Source organism: Haliotis cracherodii, unplaced genomic scaffold (assembly GCF_022045235.1).
Source record: "Haliotis cracherodii isolate W230 unplaced genomic scaffold, xgHalCrac1.p SCAF_14, whole genome shotgun sequence".
Classification (NCBI taxonomy): Eukaryota; Metazoa; Mollusca; class Gastropoda; order Lepetellida; family Haliotidae; genus Haliotis; species Haliotis cracherodii.
In genome coordinates, this window is record NW_027266269.1 from 1,366,710 (window position 1) to 1,382,933 (window position 16,224).

The following is a 16,224-nucleotide window of genomic DNA, read 5'->3' on the forward strand; positions in this document are numbered from 1 at the left end:
TTCGACACATGGTCGCGAGATTGTAAACTTTGTGGTGCAGGGCCCCGTTCCACAAAGCGATCGTAGTTCAATGACAGTCGTTAGCCTGTGTCTTGGGTTAATACGTATCAACGCTTACTTTTGTATTATATTGAAGGCCGTTTAGTTTTTAGTTCACTTCCCGTCACCTGTTTGAACGACTAATAGTTTCATTTTAACAAATTAGTATCTCGCTCAAACGACTTTTTGATCAGTTTCAACATTCGTGTGTACCCAGATACGACAACATTCGTGTGTACCCAGATACAACATTCATGTGTACCAAGATTCGACAGCATTCGTGTGTACCCAGATACAACATTCATGTGTACCAAGATACGACAAAGTTCATGTGTACCTACATATGACTACATTCATGTGTACCTAGATACGACAACATTCATGTGTACTATACACAACAACATTCGTGTGTACCCAGACACGATAACATTCATGTGTACCTAGACACAACATTCATGTGTACCTAGACATGACAAAATTCATGTGTACCTAGACACGACAACATTCATGTGTACCTAGACACGACAACATTCATATGTACCTAGATACAACAACATTCATGTGTACCTAGACACGACAACATGCATGTATACCTAGACACGACGACATGCATGTGTACCTAGACATGACAACTTTCATGTGTACCTAGACACGACAACATTCATTTGCACCTAGACATGACAACATTCATGTGCACCTAGATACGACAACATTCATGTGTACCTAGACACGATAACAATCATGTGTACCTAGATACGATAACATGCATGTCTACCTAGACACGACAACATGCATGTGTACCTAGACACGGCAACTTTCATGTGTACCTAGACACGACAACATTCATGTGCACCTAGACATGACAACATTCATGTGCACCTAGATACGACAACATTCATGTGTACCTAGACACGATAACAATCATGTGTACCTAGATACGATAACATGCATGTGTACCTAGACACGACAACATGCATGTGTACCTAGACACGACAACATTCATGTGTACCTAGACACGACAACATTCATGTGTACCTAGACACGACAACATTCATGTGTACCTAGACACGGCAACATTCATGTGTACCTAGACACGACAACATTCATGTGTACCTAGACACGACAACATTCATGTGTACCTAGACACGACAACATTCATGTGTACCTAGACACGGCAACATTCATGTGTACCTAGACACGACAACATTCATGTGTACCTAGACACGACAACATTCATGTGTACCTAGACACGACAACATTCATGTGTACCTAGACACGACAACATTCATGTGCACCTAGACATGACAACATTCATGTGCACCTAGATACGACAACATTCATGTGCACCTAGATACGACAACATTCATGTGTACCTAGACACGATAACAATCTTGTGTACCTAGATACGATAACATGCATGTCTACCTAGACACGACAACATTCATGTGTACCTAGACACGACAACATTCATGTGTACCTAGACACGATAACATTCATGTGTACCTAGACACGACAACATTCATGTGTACCTAGACACGACAACATTCATGTGTACCTAGATAGGACACCATTTATGTGTACCTAGACACGACAACATTCATGTGTACCTAGACACGATAACACTCATGTGTACCTAGACACGGCAACATCCATGTGTACCTAGATACGACAACACGCATGTGTACCTCGACGCGTCGCCAATCATGTGTACCTAGACACGATAACATTCATGTGTACCTAGACACGAAAACATGCATGTGTACCCAGACACGACAACATTCACGTGTACCTAGACACAACATGCATGTGTACCTCGACGCGTCGCCAATCATGTGTACCTAGACACGATAACATCCATGTGTACCTAGACACGACAACATTCATGTGTACCTAGACACGACAACATTCATGTGTACCTAGACACGACAACATTCATGTGTACCTATACACGATAACATTCATGTGTACCTAGACACGACAACATTCATGTGTACCTAGATACAACAACATCCATGTGTACCTAGACACAACAACATTCATGTGTACCTAGACACGACAACATTCATGTGTACCTAGATACGACAACATTCATGTGTACCTAGACACGACAATATTCATGTGTACCTAGATACGACAACATTCATGTGTACCTAGACACGACAACATTCATGTGTACCTAGACACGACAATATTCATGTGTACCTAGATACAACAACATCCATGTGTACCTAGACACAACAACATTCATGTGTACCTAGACACGACAACATTCATGTGTACCTAGATAGGACAACATTCATGTGTACCTAGACACGACAACATGCATGTGTACCTACTAGACACGACAACATTCATGTGTAGCTAGACACCACATTCACTTGAATCTGGACACAAAAATCATGTGTACCTAGACACGATAACATTCATGTGTACCTAGACACGACAACATTCATGTGTACCTAGACACGACAACATTCATGTGTACCTAGACACGACAACATTCATGTGTACCTAGACACGATAATATTAATGTGTACCTAGACACGGTAACATTCATGTGTACCTAGACACGATAACATTCATGTGTACCTAGACACGATAACATTCATGTATACCTAGACACGACCACATTTATGTGTACCTAGAAACGACATCCATTTGAATCTGGACACAAAAATCATGTTTGCAAGAACCTCAATATGAATCCACACACAATTGCAACAAGGTATAACTAGGTACAACATAAACATCAAGAGTAAAATAGAGGTCTTTGAAAGAAAGATGGACAGTTTGACAGAGGGCTGAGGCCAGTTATAGGCATTTTTCCGCCAGTTATCCTAGCTCAGAATTGCGCACCTTTTCGCTAACATCTTCCTTGTAGCAGCAACGAACAAGTGCCGTGTGACATAACGTGAGGTCCTGAACATCCTGAGTATGGTCACCCTCTGTTTCAAAATTAATGATTGAAGCAGATCCCACCAACTCATTACTGCATCGACCTGCTGGCGTGAGAGGCACATACGTTTACAGGCCGACAATACAACCCCCAAAGCTGGATCAAACAGTATTTCATGACTCGACAATTGTGAACGTCAGAAATGACGGAAGTCTTACATAATTACCACGAGCACGGGGGTGGTGCTAACCAACCTCGAAACATCATCCGAGGGAATCTGCTGTTCAAACCTAAGTTTGCAGGTTTCAGGCATACCTCAGGCACGCAACTCTGCTTTAGACACCTTGATAACCCGTGACCATTCTTGTGACCTTGAGCAGAGAGAAAGTATCAAATGTTAATGTATATTGATATCCTCGGACACGTTTACATATATTTTTAGAAGTCAAATATTTGTTTTATTTATCAAATTATTCAAGCGTTACCTAAAACACGTCACCTGCATATTCAGAACATATCTCTTCCTTTGTTCATTTTGAAGCAAATATGACTGTTTCTCCTTTACGTTCATACCTGTAAAGATCCGGGGTAGAATAGGTCTTCAGGAACCCATGCCATGCCATAAAAGGCGACTATGCTGGTCGTAAGAGGCGACTAACGGGATCAGGTGGTCAGGCTCGCTGACTTGGTTGAAGCATGTCATCAGTCCCTATTCCGTGGATCGATGCTCATGATGTCAATCACTGGATTGTCTGGCCCAGAATCGATTATTTACAGACCACCGTCACATAGCTGGATCATTGCTGAGTGCGACGTAAAACAACAAACCAAACCAAAACCTTTATAATCATAACTGGTGTTGTCTTAACGTCCTCGATATTTTCACAGAAACATTTGCATTAAAATATAGCAAACAAACTTCTGAAATAACTCTTTTGTGCAAAGTTAGTTCAAAGCAGCTCATTAATTTATAATGTGAATCATCAATGCATGTTAATATTATATGTGTCAGTAATCATTTCCGTCTTCCTTGTAACAAAAGGGGATGAGAGGGGGTGGGTTCAGGGGGGTGGGGTCTAGGGGGGAGGGTGCGTGTGAGGGTAGGGGTAAGGCAATACTATCAACAGGAAGCGGAATGTGAGTATGAAAGAAGACGGCTGGTCGTGTGACAACCCATGGATCACAGCCCCCTCTGACACATGTATGATACAGCTGGTTCACGGTTTACACACAGCTTGTCTGCAAATCATCGGAAAACATCAAGTCCTAACATAGCGTAAGTATCTGCTGCTGATATTAATATTGATCATATAAATATCATCAGTGTGGGGAGTATAGCATGTACACCTTTCTGACGGCCAAAGTCCTTAACTCTTTGATTTCTGAATTCCTATTGGAGGAGTCCATAGAGGAAGCAAAAGTAATGCAAGTCCCCGTGGTTTTAGTCCGGTGATATATCTTCAGTTGTTGGCGATCTACAACCCTTCTTATCATCTATTATGATATATAGTGATACATCTGTATGCTTATAGGCTAGTTTTAAATAACAATTAGTGATATGCTTGTTAATTAACTGTCCCATGTTGATAGGCTTTTATAGTTTAAATGCATGTGTTATTTATAACATTGATAGTTACGATATGGCTGAAATACTGCCTCACATTATCACTTAATATTGTTTCACTTTCATATCTGTTTCAGTCAGCACAATGGTTTCCTTGGTGATGATATGGATAGCATGCTTGGTAGTTGCTGCTGGAGGTAAATCAAAGAGCTCTCGATAAGGATAAGTTGTATTCCACACTGACAGGACGCAGGCTCATAAAACATGATTTTCGGGAGTAGTTGCAAATATGTCTAACAGATCATATTCTACTGTCATGACAAATGCATATTGACAGTGTTTCTTGTGAGAGTACAATTATCAGTGTTTGACATGGTTTATGGTTTATGTTGAGTGGGATGTCCATACAAAGGCGGTTCTATATATGTAGTTCATGCTCGCAGTTGGGACAAACTAACAGAAAATGAAACTCATCTCCTTTCACATTTAAATTACATTGCTCTCATATTCTCAATTATCTAGCTATATGTTATGCCTTTCTACTTCAATTTTTAGTGTATGAGTGCTACGTCAAAATTGTGCTGTGCTGTAAAATGTCAATACGCTAGAATATCATTAAGATATTGTGTTGATGAAGATGGTGTTGTGAGGTGAAAGGGGAGTTTCTGCTCTAGTGAGTATACTGGACGTATGATTAATATACATGCGTAATATACTACTTTATCCCATCTGCATCAAGGTCTTTAGTCCTATATGCAATCATCATATTTATCATTTAGTTTCTCAGGTCATATCAACTATCTTGTGTCTCAAAGCCAAATAAGTCAGTACAACGTTGTTTAGGTAGTATAAGTGTTCGCTATTTTTTAGCGTCTCATCCTTTTGTATTTAGCTGTTCAGGTATAATCAGTTATATTCCATATACATGCAGGTACTTAACGTTCTGTTGATGTTTCCTTGGAAGAACCCCCAGAATATACATTTAGGTGCTCAGGAATACATAATCATGTCACTTATTTCACATACTTAGGTATCTCCTAGTTTGGCTAAAAAGGACACGTATTTTCCAATTCGCGAAACCACCAAATAATGACTGTGATATAACTTTCAGCCACTCCATGCAAGGAATCCCATCACTGTTCAGAATGTGACAGAGAGTCCGGGGACTGCGTCACTGACTGTTACACTGGATATTACGATCGACGATGCAAGTCTACCTGCAGCAAGAACTGTAGGAATAACAAATGTGTGACATCAGGTATAGGTAGTGCTAACTGCACTGAGGGTTGTGTGCCAGGATATCAAGGCCTTGGCTGCAACATACCATGTGACAGTCCAGGAGGTAACTGTACAGCATGTCCAGGTGGTTGTGATGGAGGATATTGTCAGCTGGGCTCCTCCTGTGTGTCTGGATGTGTAGACTCCTACTATGGGACTGACTGTGGTGAGAAATTGGGTATTATCGTACGTCTGGTTCTAATATCATGACCTTCCTAAAGGATGCTTATGTGTCTATCAGAATATGGTTATTTCATTATCATTAACATAACTTGATGCGATGATATGTATTTAACATAATGAGAGAAGGTAGCCCTTTAAATTAACCTATTAACAGGACATAACCAGTGAAGAGTGAGTGAGTATGATTTTACGCCGCTTTTAGCAATATTCCAGCAATATCAGGGCGGGGGACACCAGAAATGGGCTTGACACATTGTACCCATGTCGGGAATCGAACCCGGACTTCGGCGTGACGAGCGAATGCTTTACCCACTAGGCTACTCGACCGCCGAACCAGTGAAGAACATATTAACAACAATGAACAATGTCATCAGTCACGAACGTGTATTCATATTACTTTATACCTCATACATATTATAATTATATTGACGTGTTTAGCACATGCGTCTTATCCCGGCAGTAAAAGTAATAATATACAAGTTCAGAATATCACATGATCAGTTATCCGTGGCTGGCTGTTCTTCACGCACTTGATGTAAGGAAATGAATCAAACTTTCACATCAACATTGTCCTTTGTCAGGTGGTAAAGTGGGACTACATGTAGGACTTTCCACAGCAGCTTTCGGTTTCATGACAGTGATCTTCCTGGTTGTGTGCTGCAAGTACCGTCACCGCTTGGGAAAGGACAGGTGAGTGAGTGAGTGCATGAATGTATGAGTGAGTGAGTAGGTGGGTGCGTGCTTGCTTGCGTGGCCGGACGGTCAATATGTGTACTACCCTTCTGTGTAGATAATCTGCTTTTATACTCCAGTGTAACTACATCTGATGTCTACTCTACTGTATAAACACTGCCTCCTACCTGTATATATACTTGTCAACTATACCCCGTACATCATTTGCTTGATAACGGTGTTTGAACCTTCATCGAAACGTCTCTCCTAGTTGTAATACAGAAGTTGTTTATCCATACATTTCATCTTTACTCAGCATTCTAACTTTCAAAGACGAGCTGAACACAGTCAGCAATATTCCAACATTCAGATTCATATTTGGACCATGTGCCATACTCGTCGTAATGGCTGACATGGGATCACTGTGGTCACTGTGACGTGGGGTGCTGTCTCTCATATTACAACAGTCACTTGTTCTATATTCGAGTATTTGCATGTCTCTGTCTGACACGCATGTTTGATGAACGCTAAAATGTCCTTGGCGGTATTTTCCTAATTAAGAATATGAGCAACAATGTATTTTTTGTGGCAGACATTTACAAAAATATTCAAGTCGTTTTACAGCCCAAACCCCTTCAATCAAATCAGTCATGTATCAACTATATTTGACCATTATGATTATTTAAACATGTATAACTTTGCAAGTATGGACACATGGCTGATATGTTTAAATGTGGGCCTACTGTTAATGTCATCAAGTTACATTGTTTTTACTTTTACAGTGTTACCAACACAAAGGATGGTGTGTGCGACTCTGTTGGCGAGAAGGGCGATGCCCCTGTTGTGGAGCTGGAATGGTATTGTGAGATACCACTGAAAGACATAGCCATGCAATGTGGGTCACCTGATGGAAACTGTGGAAGAGGAAGTGGAGCTGGTGGTGGAGCGGATGATGTTTATGACGTTGCAGATGAAGGCAAAAGGGAATTTGCTGGTGTTGTTGGCAATATTTACTCAAAATTGTCACATGCTTAGTATCTATTTTGTTTTGCAAAGGTCTTTCGTTAACTAGTGACACTGTCTATCCAGTATGTTATTATTTCATTGATCTTTTGCGTCCGTGATAAAGTGGAAGAGGATCTGCCCAGATTGTGGAATGTTGGTGGTTCGATACAAGCATTCAGCATTACGAGGACAAGGGCTGGGAGTCAGTATATTGTCTCTGAAGCTGCAATGTCCATGCTAAACAGCGGCATTGCATCTTAATGAGTTCTTGCTATAAAACTAGAATAGCTCGAGAAACATGCATGCACATCGCTATATCAGTGCAACTATCTTGAAAGTTAAACCATTTTTTACCTCAACTTAGTTTGAACAGATTCTTCATATTTTAGAATATAGTATGATGTGTGTAATTATTATTTACATACCAATAAATATGGAACCATATCCAACCTTTTGTTTGTCCGTGTGTTTAGATATGGAATGATGTTATTTACATGAACAGTGAAGTTGTGTTCAATAAAGTTACCTTCCACTATGTCGTTCTGTATTCAGAATTGGTCACAATGATGCCGTGCATGCCAACAAGATGGAGATGAGATGTTCACGCTCTGTGATTAAATGTTGAATGTCATTTAGAATCAAAGGCCATGACAGTTGCTCGTGATTTCAATAAATGGTGTGACGGTTCAGTACCAGAGAAGCTGGAATGGCACTAACTGCAACGTTAAACAGTCACTCAAGTTAATATGAGGTATAATATTGGAGCAGTCAGTCAGCCTTCTAGAAACTGATCCATCCCCAAACATCTCGAATGATCAAGTCTGTGATGATTGCAGTCATCAGCTAGTGGTGCATAACTCTAAACGCTCTCTGCCGCCGACAGCACTCGACATTTTACTTAAACTTCTATTATTTGCTGCCAATAAAATACTCATGGTTTAACTAGATGCATTGGCTACAGTAATCGAAATAAAAAGATAACTATACAACAGTTAGCATGTTACTATTTGTTTGTCAATTATTAATAACTGTTTTCCTTGAAAAAGCAGTCCTTGGAACAATGTTGCTGACGTAATTCTTCTTGTGTAGGTGATCACAACACTAAAAGTAGCTATGGTAGTATCACATGAGCACTCCTCGCACATTACCTTGTACATTTCTACCTCATTCGGTCCTTGTAAACATCTAAACCCGACATCACCTTGTACGTTTCTACCTCTTTCGGTCCTTGTAAACATCTAAACCCGACATCACCTTGTACGTTTCTACCTCATTCGGTCCTTGTAAACATCTAAACCCGACATCACCTTGTACCTTTCTACCTCATTCGGTCCTTGTTAGCATCTAAACCCGACATCACCTTGTACGTTTCTACCTCATTCGGTTCTTGTAAACATCTAAACCTGACATCACCCTGTACGTTTCTACCTCATTCGGTCCTTGTAAACATCTAAACCCGACATCACCTTGTACGTTTCTACCTCTTTCGGTCCTTGTAAACATCTAAACCCGACATCACCTTGTACGTTTCTACCTCATTCGGTCCTTGTAAACATCTAAACCTGACATCACCTTGTACGTTTCTACCTCATTCGGTCCTTGTAAACATCTAAACCTGACATCACCTTGTACGTTTCTACCTCATTCGGTCCTTGTAAACATCTAAACCGACATCACCTTGTACGTTTCTACCTCATTCGGTCCTTGTAAACATCTAAACCCGACATCACCTTGTACGTTTCTACCTCATTCGGTCCTTGTAAACATCTAAACCCAACATCACATTGTACGTTTCTTCCTCATTAGGTCCATGTCAACATCTAAACTACCATCACCTTGTACGTTTCTACCTCATTTGGTCCATGCAAACATCTAAACTACCATCACCTTGTGCGTTTCTACGTCATTAGGTCTTTCGGCATCGGGTGGTCAGGCTCGCTGACTTGGTTGATGAATGTCATTGCGCGGATCGATGTAAACAACAAACAATCAAACAAACATTAGGTCCCTGTAAACCGACACCTCCTCGTACGTTTCTACCCCATTAGGTACTTGTTTACATCTTAGATCAACATAAACTTTCACGTTCCTACATTAGTTCCTTATTTACATCTAACACCAACATCACCTTCCAAGTTCGTCCCACATTAGTTCCCTCTTAAAGTCAAAGGCTGGCATCACCAGCGTTTCTCCGTCATAAGGTCCTCGTTAACATATAAAACCAAAATCATATTCACGGTCGTCCCTCATTTGTTCCTTGTAAACATCTAAAACAGATACAGACAATGTCTTGTACTTGTCTCCCTTCTTAGTTCCTTGTTAACGTCAAAGGCGGACATAACCTCCACGTTCGTTCCTCATTTGTTCCTTGTTAACATCTAAAACGGACATCACCTCCCACGTTTGTCCCTGTTTTGTTCCTTGTTAACGTCAGAGACGGACATCACCTCTCACGTTTGTCCCTCATTTGTTCCTAGTTAACGTCAAAGACGGACATCACCTCCCACGTTTGTCCCTTTTTTGTTCCTTGTTAACGTTAAAGACGGACATCACCTCCCACGTTCGTCCCTTTTTTGTTCCTTGTTAACGTCAAAGACGGACATCACCTCCACATTTGTCCCTCATTTGTTCCTTGTTAACATCAAAGACGGACATCACCTCCCACGTTTGTACCACATTTGTTCCTTGTTAACGTCAAAGACGGACATCACCTCCACATTTGTCCCACATTTGTTCCTTGTTTACGTCAAAGACGGACATCACCTCCCACGTTTGTCCCTTTTTTGCTCCTTGTTAACGTTAAAGGTGGACATCACCTCCCACGTTTGTCCCTTTTTTGCTCCTTGTTAACGTTAAAGGTGGACATCACCTCCCACGTTTGTCCCTTTTTTTGTTCCTTGTTAACGTCAAAGAGGGACATCACTTCAGTCTGTTTGACTCCAAATGAGAACGATGAAATGCAAAATAACTCGAAATCCAGAAAAGTGTATGAAACATCAATACGGTACATGACCATGAATACCCTGTACCCAACAAGTTTGTTTATTTTAAGACCCATGGCGGATGAAGTTCTTTAAGAAACTATCATGTAATTTTGTATAGAAATGTGTACATGACACGTAGGGGGACAAACCGTGGAAGGCTGCAGACGTATTGCATGGATGTGCAAAGGCATGCGGAGGTCACCCCTCGCTTTTGAGTCATGCTTTCATGGAGAGCAGGCACGCTGTCGTTGGTTACCCCAAGCTTTGTCGGCTTTGATGGAGCGAATAAAGTTTTCTTTGATTGTCGAATGAGGAAGGAAACGTAGTCAAATAAAGACATATTGTTGTAAATAGTGATTTTTGAAATTGTTTCTGAAATCGTGGGTTAATATAAATATGGTGTTAATTTTAATTTCAATTAATAAATTAGCACTGTGAGATATGTTTAAAGGAAACAACTCATCATGCCATCCTTCACTCACAGCTCATAATTATTTTTAAAACTATTAGGCACAATTTTTATTTTCTCAAATATGCCTTGCAACAAGTTGGCAATTTATTTTATATCTACTAATATAACACATACACCCCACATACTCCGTCCACACCCTCCCCTAAAGACCCCTGAAGATTCCGGGTTAGAATAGGTCTTCAGCAACCTATGCTTGCCGTAAAAGGCGACTAACGGGATCGGGATCGGGTCAGGCTCGCTGACTTGGTTGATGCATGTCCTCGATCCCAATTGCGTGGATCGATGTTCATGATATTAATCACTGGATTGTCCGGTCCAGACTCGATCATTTACAGACCGCCGTCTTATAGCTGGAATATTGCTGAGTGCGGCGTTAAACAACAAACCAACCAACCAACCAACCCTTCAAAGAAATAATGAATGGCAGGCAGCTAAGACAGGTCGTGGTGACATTGAGCGGCGTGTACGACAGTAAAGTTATGAAGACGACAGAGCCAGCAGAATTGCACGGCAAGATTCCCAGTATAACTTCATATCAACAGCGTGAATGATGCAACAGTTACCCACTAACAACGGCTATGCCATGTTTCTTCGCTGCTTCGAGCACTATTTAGAACAACCATGGGGGGTTTAACACATTCAAATGTTGTGAATAGTATTTGATGTGACGCGTAATTATCTGCGAAACAGACAACGTGCACATCCAGCATGCATGTAAGTGTGACACAATGTCAAATGTAAAGCACGTCTACACATGGGCACAGTGTTACGTGTGGTCCGATAGTCTACGACTTTCACGACAACAACAACCCCCCCCCCCCCCCAAATGCTTGCTACTCGAGTGAACAATTATTAACACCAGTCCTGCAGTTTAGTTTTCTGTTCACGGAAAAAAAACGATATACATTGGGCTTATTAGAAGAGAACAAAAAATATAATAAACTGTTTATTTCTACATAGTTCACATACATAAAAGCCACAAAATCGTTTACACTTTCATAAGAAACTATCATTATGTTATTCCGACTATATCATAAGCATATTTATGAATAGCTGATGAAATGGTGATGACACCCGATTTTCGCGAAAAGGTGAGCGTATCCGGCCCGGCGAGGGCACCCGTCACATAAGCATTTAACGGAAATTCACACCTCGCTAGCATATTCTAACACACAACTGTAGAGCGGGAGAAGTGTGTTGCTCTTTGAAATCCTTTCAGAAAGAGCATGTACCTAAAATGCTGCAAATATCAATGTATATGTACATATTTGTGTGTTTGTGTAATCACGTGCTTGGTGTGTGCATGTGTGTGTGTGTGAGTGTGTATGCATTTTTGTGTGTGTGCGTGTGTGTGCGTGTGCTTGCGAGTGTGTTCGTGTGTGACTGTGTATGCATGTGTCTGAGTGTGCCTGTGTGCGTTTTCGTGCGAGTGTCTGAGTGTGTATGCATGTGTGTGTGCGTGTGTGCGTGTGCGTGCGAGTGTGTGAGTGTGTATGCATGTGTCTGAGTGTGCCTGTGTGCCTGTGTGTGAGTGTGTATGCAAGTGTCTGGGTGTGCCTGTGTGTGTGACTGTGTATGCATGTGTCTGAGTGTGCATGTGTGTGACTGTGTATGCATGTGTCTGAGTGTGCCTGTGTGTGAGTGTGTGTGCCTCTGTGTTAGTATTAGGGATTTATTTGGAGCTCTGGAGTCCACCTTGGATATAACCAAGGAGCACATGGCCACCTATACCAACATGCCTTGGTCTAAAGTGTACAATATGCCTTACCAATTCACTATGTAAGTAGTGATGACATGATATCATGATTAAAATGGATGTTAGTTACTACATTTGTTTCCATATCCTTTGAGCCAACCCCTGCTGCAGTCATCATAAAAGATATGCGTCCGCGTTTGTCAATGTATAAGCAACACCAGTAAGAATGGGTTCAACAATTATGTGTTATGTGTTAACCACTCAACTTCCCGACCAGTATGTTATAAGCCATAGCAATCGTGGTGAGCTTCAAACTCACACTGAATGCAAAGAAGCAGTTTCACACCCCCACGGTTGTCACCAGGTATCTGCTCTGAAAAGAAACACCATTCAGTCACTTGCAGAGAAGAATTCAAGTCAGTAAATCCGATGAATAGAATTATAAGATCACACCACTCCAAATAATCAAAGCTAGTAGAATGTTAATCTTCAGCAATTGCCAACTCACTGTTCATTTCTTTGTGTTGTATTGGTGACTTTCAGTTGAGGCATTGATAAAGGCCCATAAATCTCGCTAATATTGAACTCTCTAATCCAAATCATTTACATGCATACAAGAGAAGTCCAGGTGTGCTCACGCTGTATTATACATGTGATCAAAAGACCAAGTCTCGACTCTGCCAGGGGGTGTTGTCATTTGCGCTGCTGAAGTATAGTAGTGACGCAGGGTCAGCATTTCAAGGCTGTGTGTGACTGTGCCTGTATTATGCGCACATGCATAACTCTAAATTACCTATGTCAGCTGGATTTGAGAACATGGGTGATGACAATATGTCAGCAGGGTGGCACGTGGTCCTGTGCACGCACATAGATTACAAATCAGGTGCAGTTAAGCAACGTCGGATGGGTGACCACGTTCAGCAGCTTGACGCCTGAGAGTTTTGAGGGCTTCGGTCCTGCCCCACACTGAAACACATGTACCAAATGTTGTGTCTCCTTGGGCAAGTGACTTTGTTCGAAATGTGCCTCTGTTCACCCAGCAGTGAGTGGGTACCTAGTAGAGTGAGATGGTAATGTGGCTCTTAACCTTCTAGCACCTCACAGGCAGCTTGGGTTGTATACTTCCCAGAGAGCTGAGAATGAAAATAGAGTGCTCACTGATCCATTGACCGGGGTAATAATAGTGTAGCGCTAATGAGCATCCACTTGGTGAATGGAATCTGGCACATTATAAATGCACTTATTGTTATTATTATTATCATTATTGCTATTATTATTATTATTATTATTATTATTATTATTATTATTATTATTTTTATTATAACATGCTGCATAAGCAGACTCTACTAATACACATACTATTTGAACAATCCCTTTTGCATTTAGTTTCTTTAGAATAGAATTCAAGACAGATGGAGGCGAATGAGGACTAAACACAAAAGAGCAGAGAGTTGGACAGCTGTTTGAAATTATCAGCAATACATGTGGAAGTAGACGATCACTTATGAACAGATAACGTATAAGAGAAATGAAAGCCAGCTACGCCGATGAATAGATGTGTATGACGACACCGACACCAATAGTTACAGCAATGTGTTGCAGTTGTCAACTCAGTCTATTTGTTATGTTGGTGACGTCGAGTCATTTTTTTCCCATGAATTTACATATTCACAAAACATGACCAGGTGTGCTGAAAGCTGTATTACCGATGTTATCAAAGTGTGTTTCTGATTGAATCTTCCTTTTCAAATGAGGCACGATTGCAGCCTATCGGATACCCTACGCCATGTCGGTGAGGGTGTGCGCGAACTCCTTCCTTAGTGACGGTATTCTTCCTTAGTAAAGTTGTTCAGTCGCAATGTTCAACCGTCTCGCTAAATTAACACGGGGTTTGGGTGGCGATAGAGTGTGAGTGTGCTTCAGATACATTTTTCTCAAACTGATAACAAGTTGAAGTCTAGGCATAAAGATTATCCTCACGAGAGTGTGATGACGATGACAACCAACTTCACAATAATCACATTCCATTTCTTCAATATTCCAGCAGCTCCAGCTTTTGGTTTCTGGATTTTTCCACGAAAAATTAAAACACAGTTGTGGAAGACACGTGGAGGACATGCGGTTTGTGAATATGTCCACGGGTGTGTAAAGGTGAGCTCTGTACTTGCCTTTGCGTTTGCGATGGATAGCGTGGGGCAGGTTACACTGACATTTCGCAATTAACTGGTGGTCATACCTGAAAACAAACATGCTTATTATATAGGTGGACACATGCTGAAAATAACGGGCGCGGAAGCTATTCATGACTGCTTCAAAATGTCCTTGTTATCTGGGTCATGTGAATGTATCTATAACCTCTCCATCGCAGGATAGAGTTGCTTGAGTATGCATACCTGACAGGTTGAATTACAGAAAATACAAAACCTGCTACATTCTCCCTGTGTGCGTAAGGCTGACTTGTTATTTCATTTCTCAGAAATAGGTCGTGTTTCCCTCACACATGACAGGCGCCCACACTGAATTCTCGGGGAAAGGGACTCGAGAAGTCAGAGAGACCCGGTTGTGTGTCACAACTGAAAGGTACTTGTTGTATACGGAAGAAAGGCTGGTCTGTGTAAGTGACGTTGAAAGGCGGGACGGGAGGTTAATATTTGAGGGTAAAGCGGGGGTGGGTTGGAGTCGTGGTGGATTGTTACGAGTTACGAGTTAAAGATTAAATCAATTGTTATAGCGATGTTCATGCGTGTGTGCATGCATGCGTGCGTGCGTGTGTGTGTGTGTGAATATGAATACCCAACTCAAACCCGACCAGTCCTTGTGTTATCCGCACCGAACATCAGGTAGGGTTTCTGATCTCTGAGAAGACAGTCCATCAACGATATCATACGACTGCGGACCAGGCAGGGTGGACACGGATGGGAGCAGTGGAGGGATGGAGTAAAGTTGTGTCAAATGCCTTGAGACTTATGATTTCGCTGCAACGTGTTCTGTGTGAATATTCACAATGGACTTGCACAGTGCCCTTCATGATAGTTAGTATCCCATGATATGTTCCAGGCATCAATGCATTCATCAATATAACATGAAGTCAGGAATACCGAAAGCCACAATTAACTTCAGTTGTTCTTGACATGTTTCCTCAACCGTAAATCCAGCCACCTGGGATTTGTACACAAGAACCAGAAAAATACAAATACAACCATCGGTGCTTTGAATATATCTATCTTAAATGCATTGTCAACAAACGCATACATGTAATTAATGAAGCAGATAAGGAACAAGACGAACTATGCAGACATTAGTTAGCTTTCATTTATATTGTGTTCACACCTTTCACCTGCTAGAATACTGTTCACGGTGAAACACCACGGCGTTAGCATCACTTGGACACTTTTCTGTTCACAAGAAGTACCATCCCCAAACGTCTGAAAAAGT

General features: G+C 41.3%; 1 protein-coding gene across 1 annotated transcript; it reads left to right on the plus strand.

Annotated features, from left to right (window-relative positions):
- Positions 1-4,051: 4,051 nt before the first annotated feature.
- LOC139460942 (platelet endothelial aggregation receptor 1-like) lies at positions 4,052-7,667 on the plus strand. Its single transcript, XM_071242417.1, has 5 exons — positions 4,052-4,211; positions 4,637-4,696; positions 5,611-5,943; positions 6,542-6,650; positions 7,415-7,667. The coding sequence occupies exons 2-5, from the start codon at positions 4,645-4,647 to the stop codon at positions 7,665-7,667; spliced, it is 747 nt and encodes a 248-aa protein (XP_071098518.1). The 5' UTR covers positions 4,052-4,211; positions 4,637-4,644.
- The last annotated feature ends 8,557 nt before the right edge of the window (positions 7,668-16,224 follow it).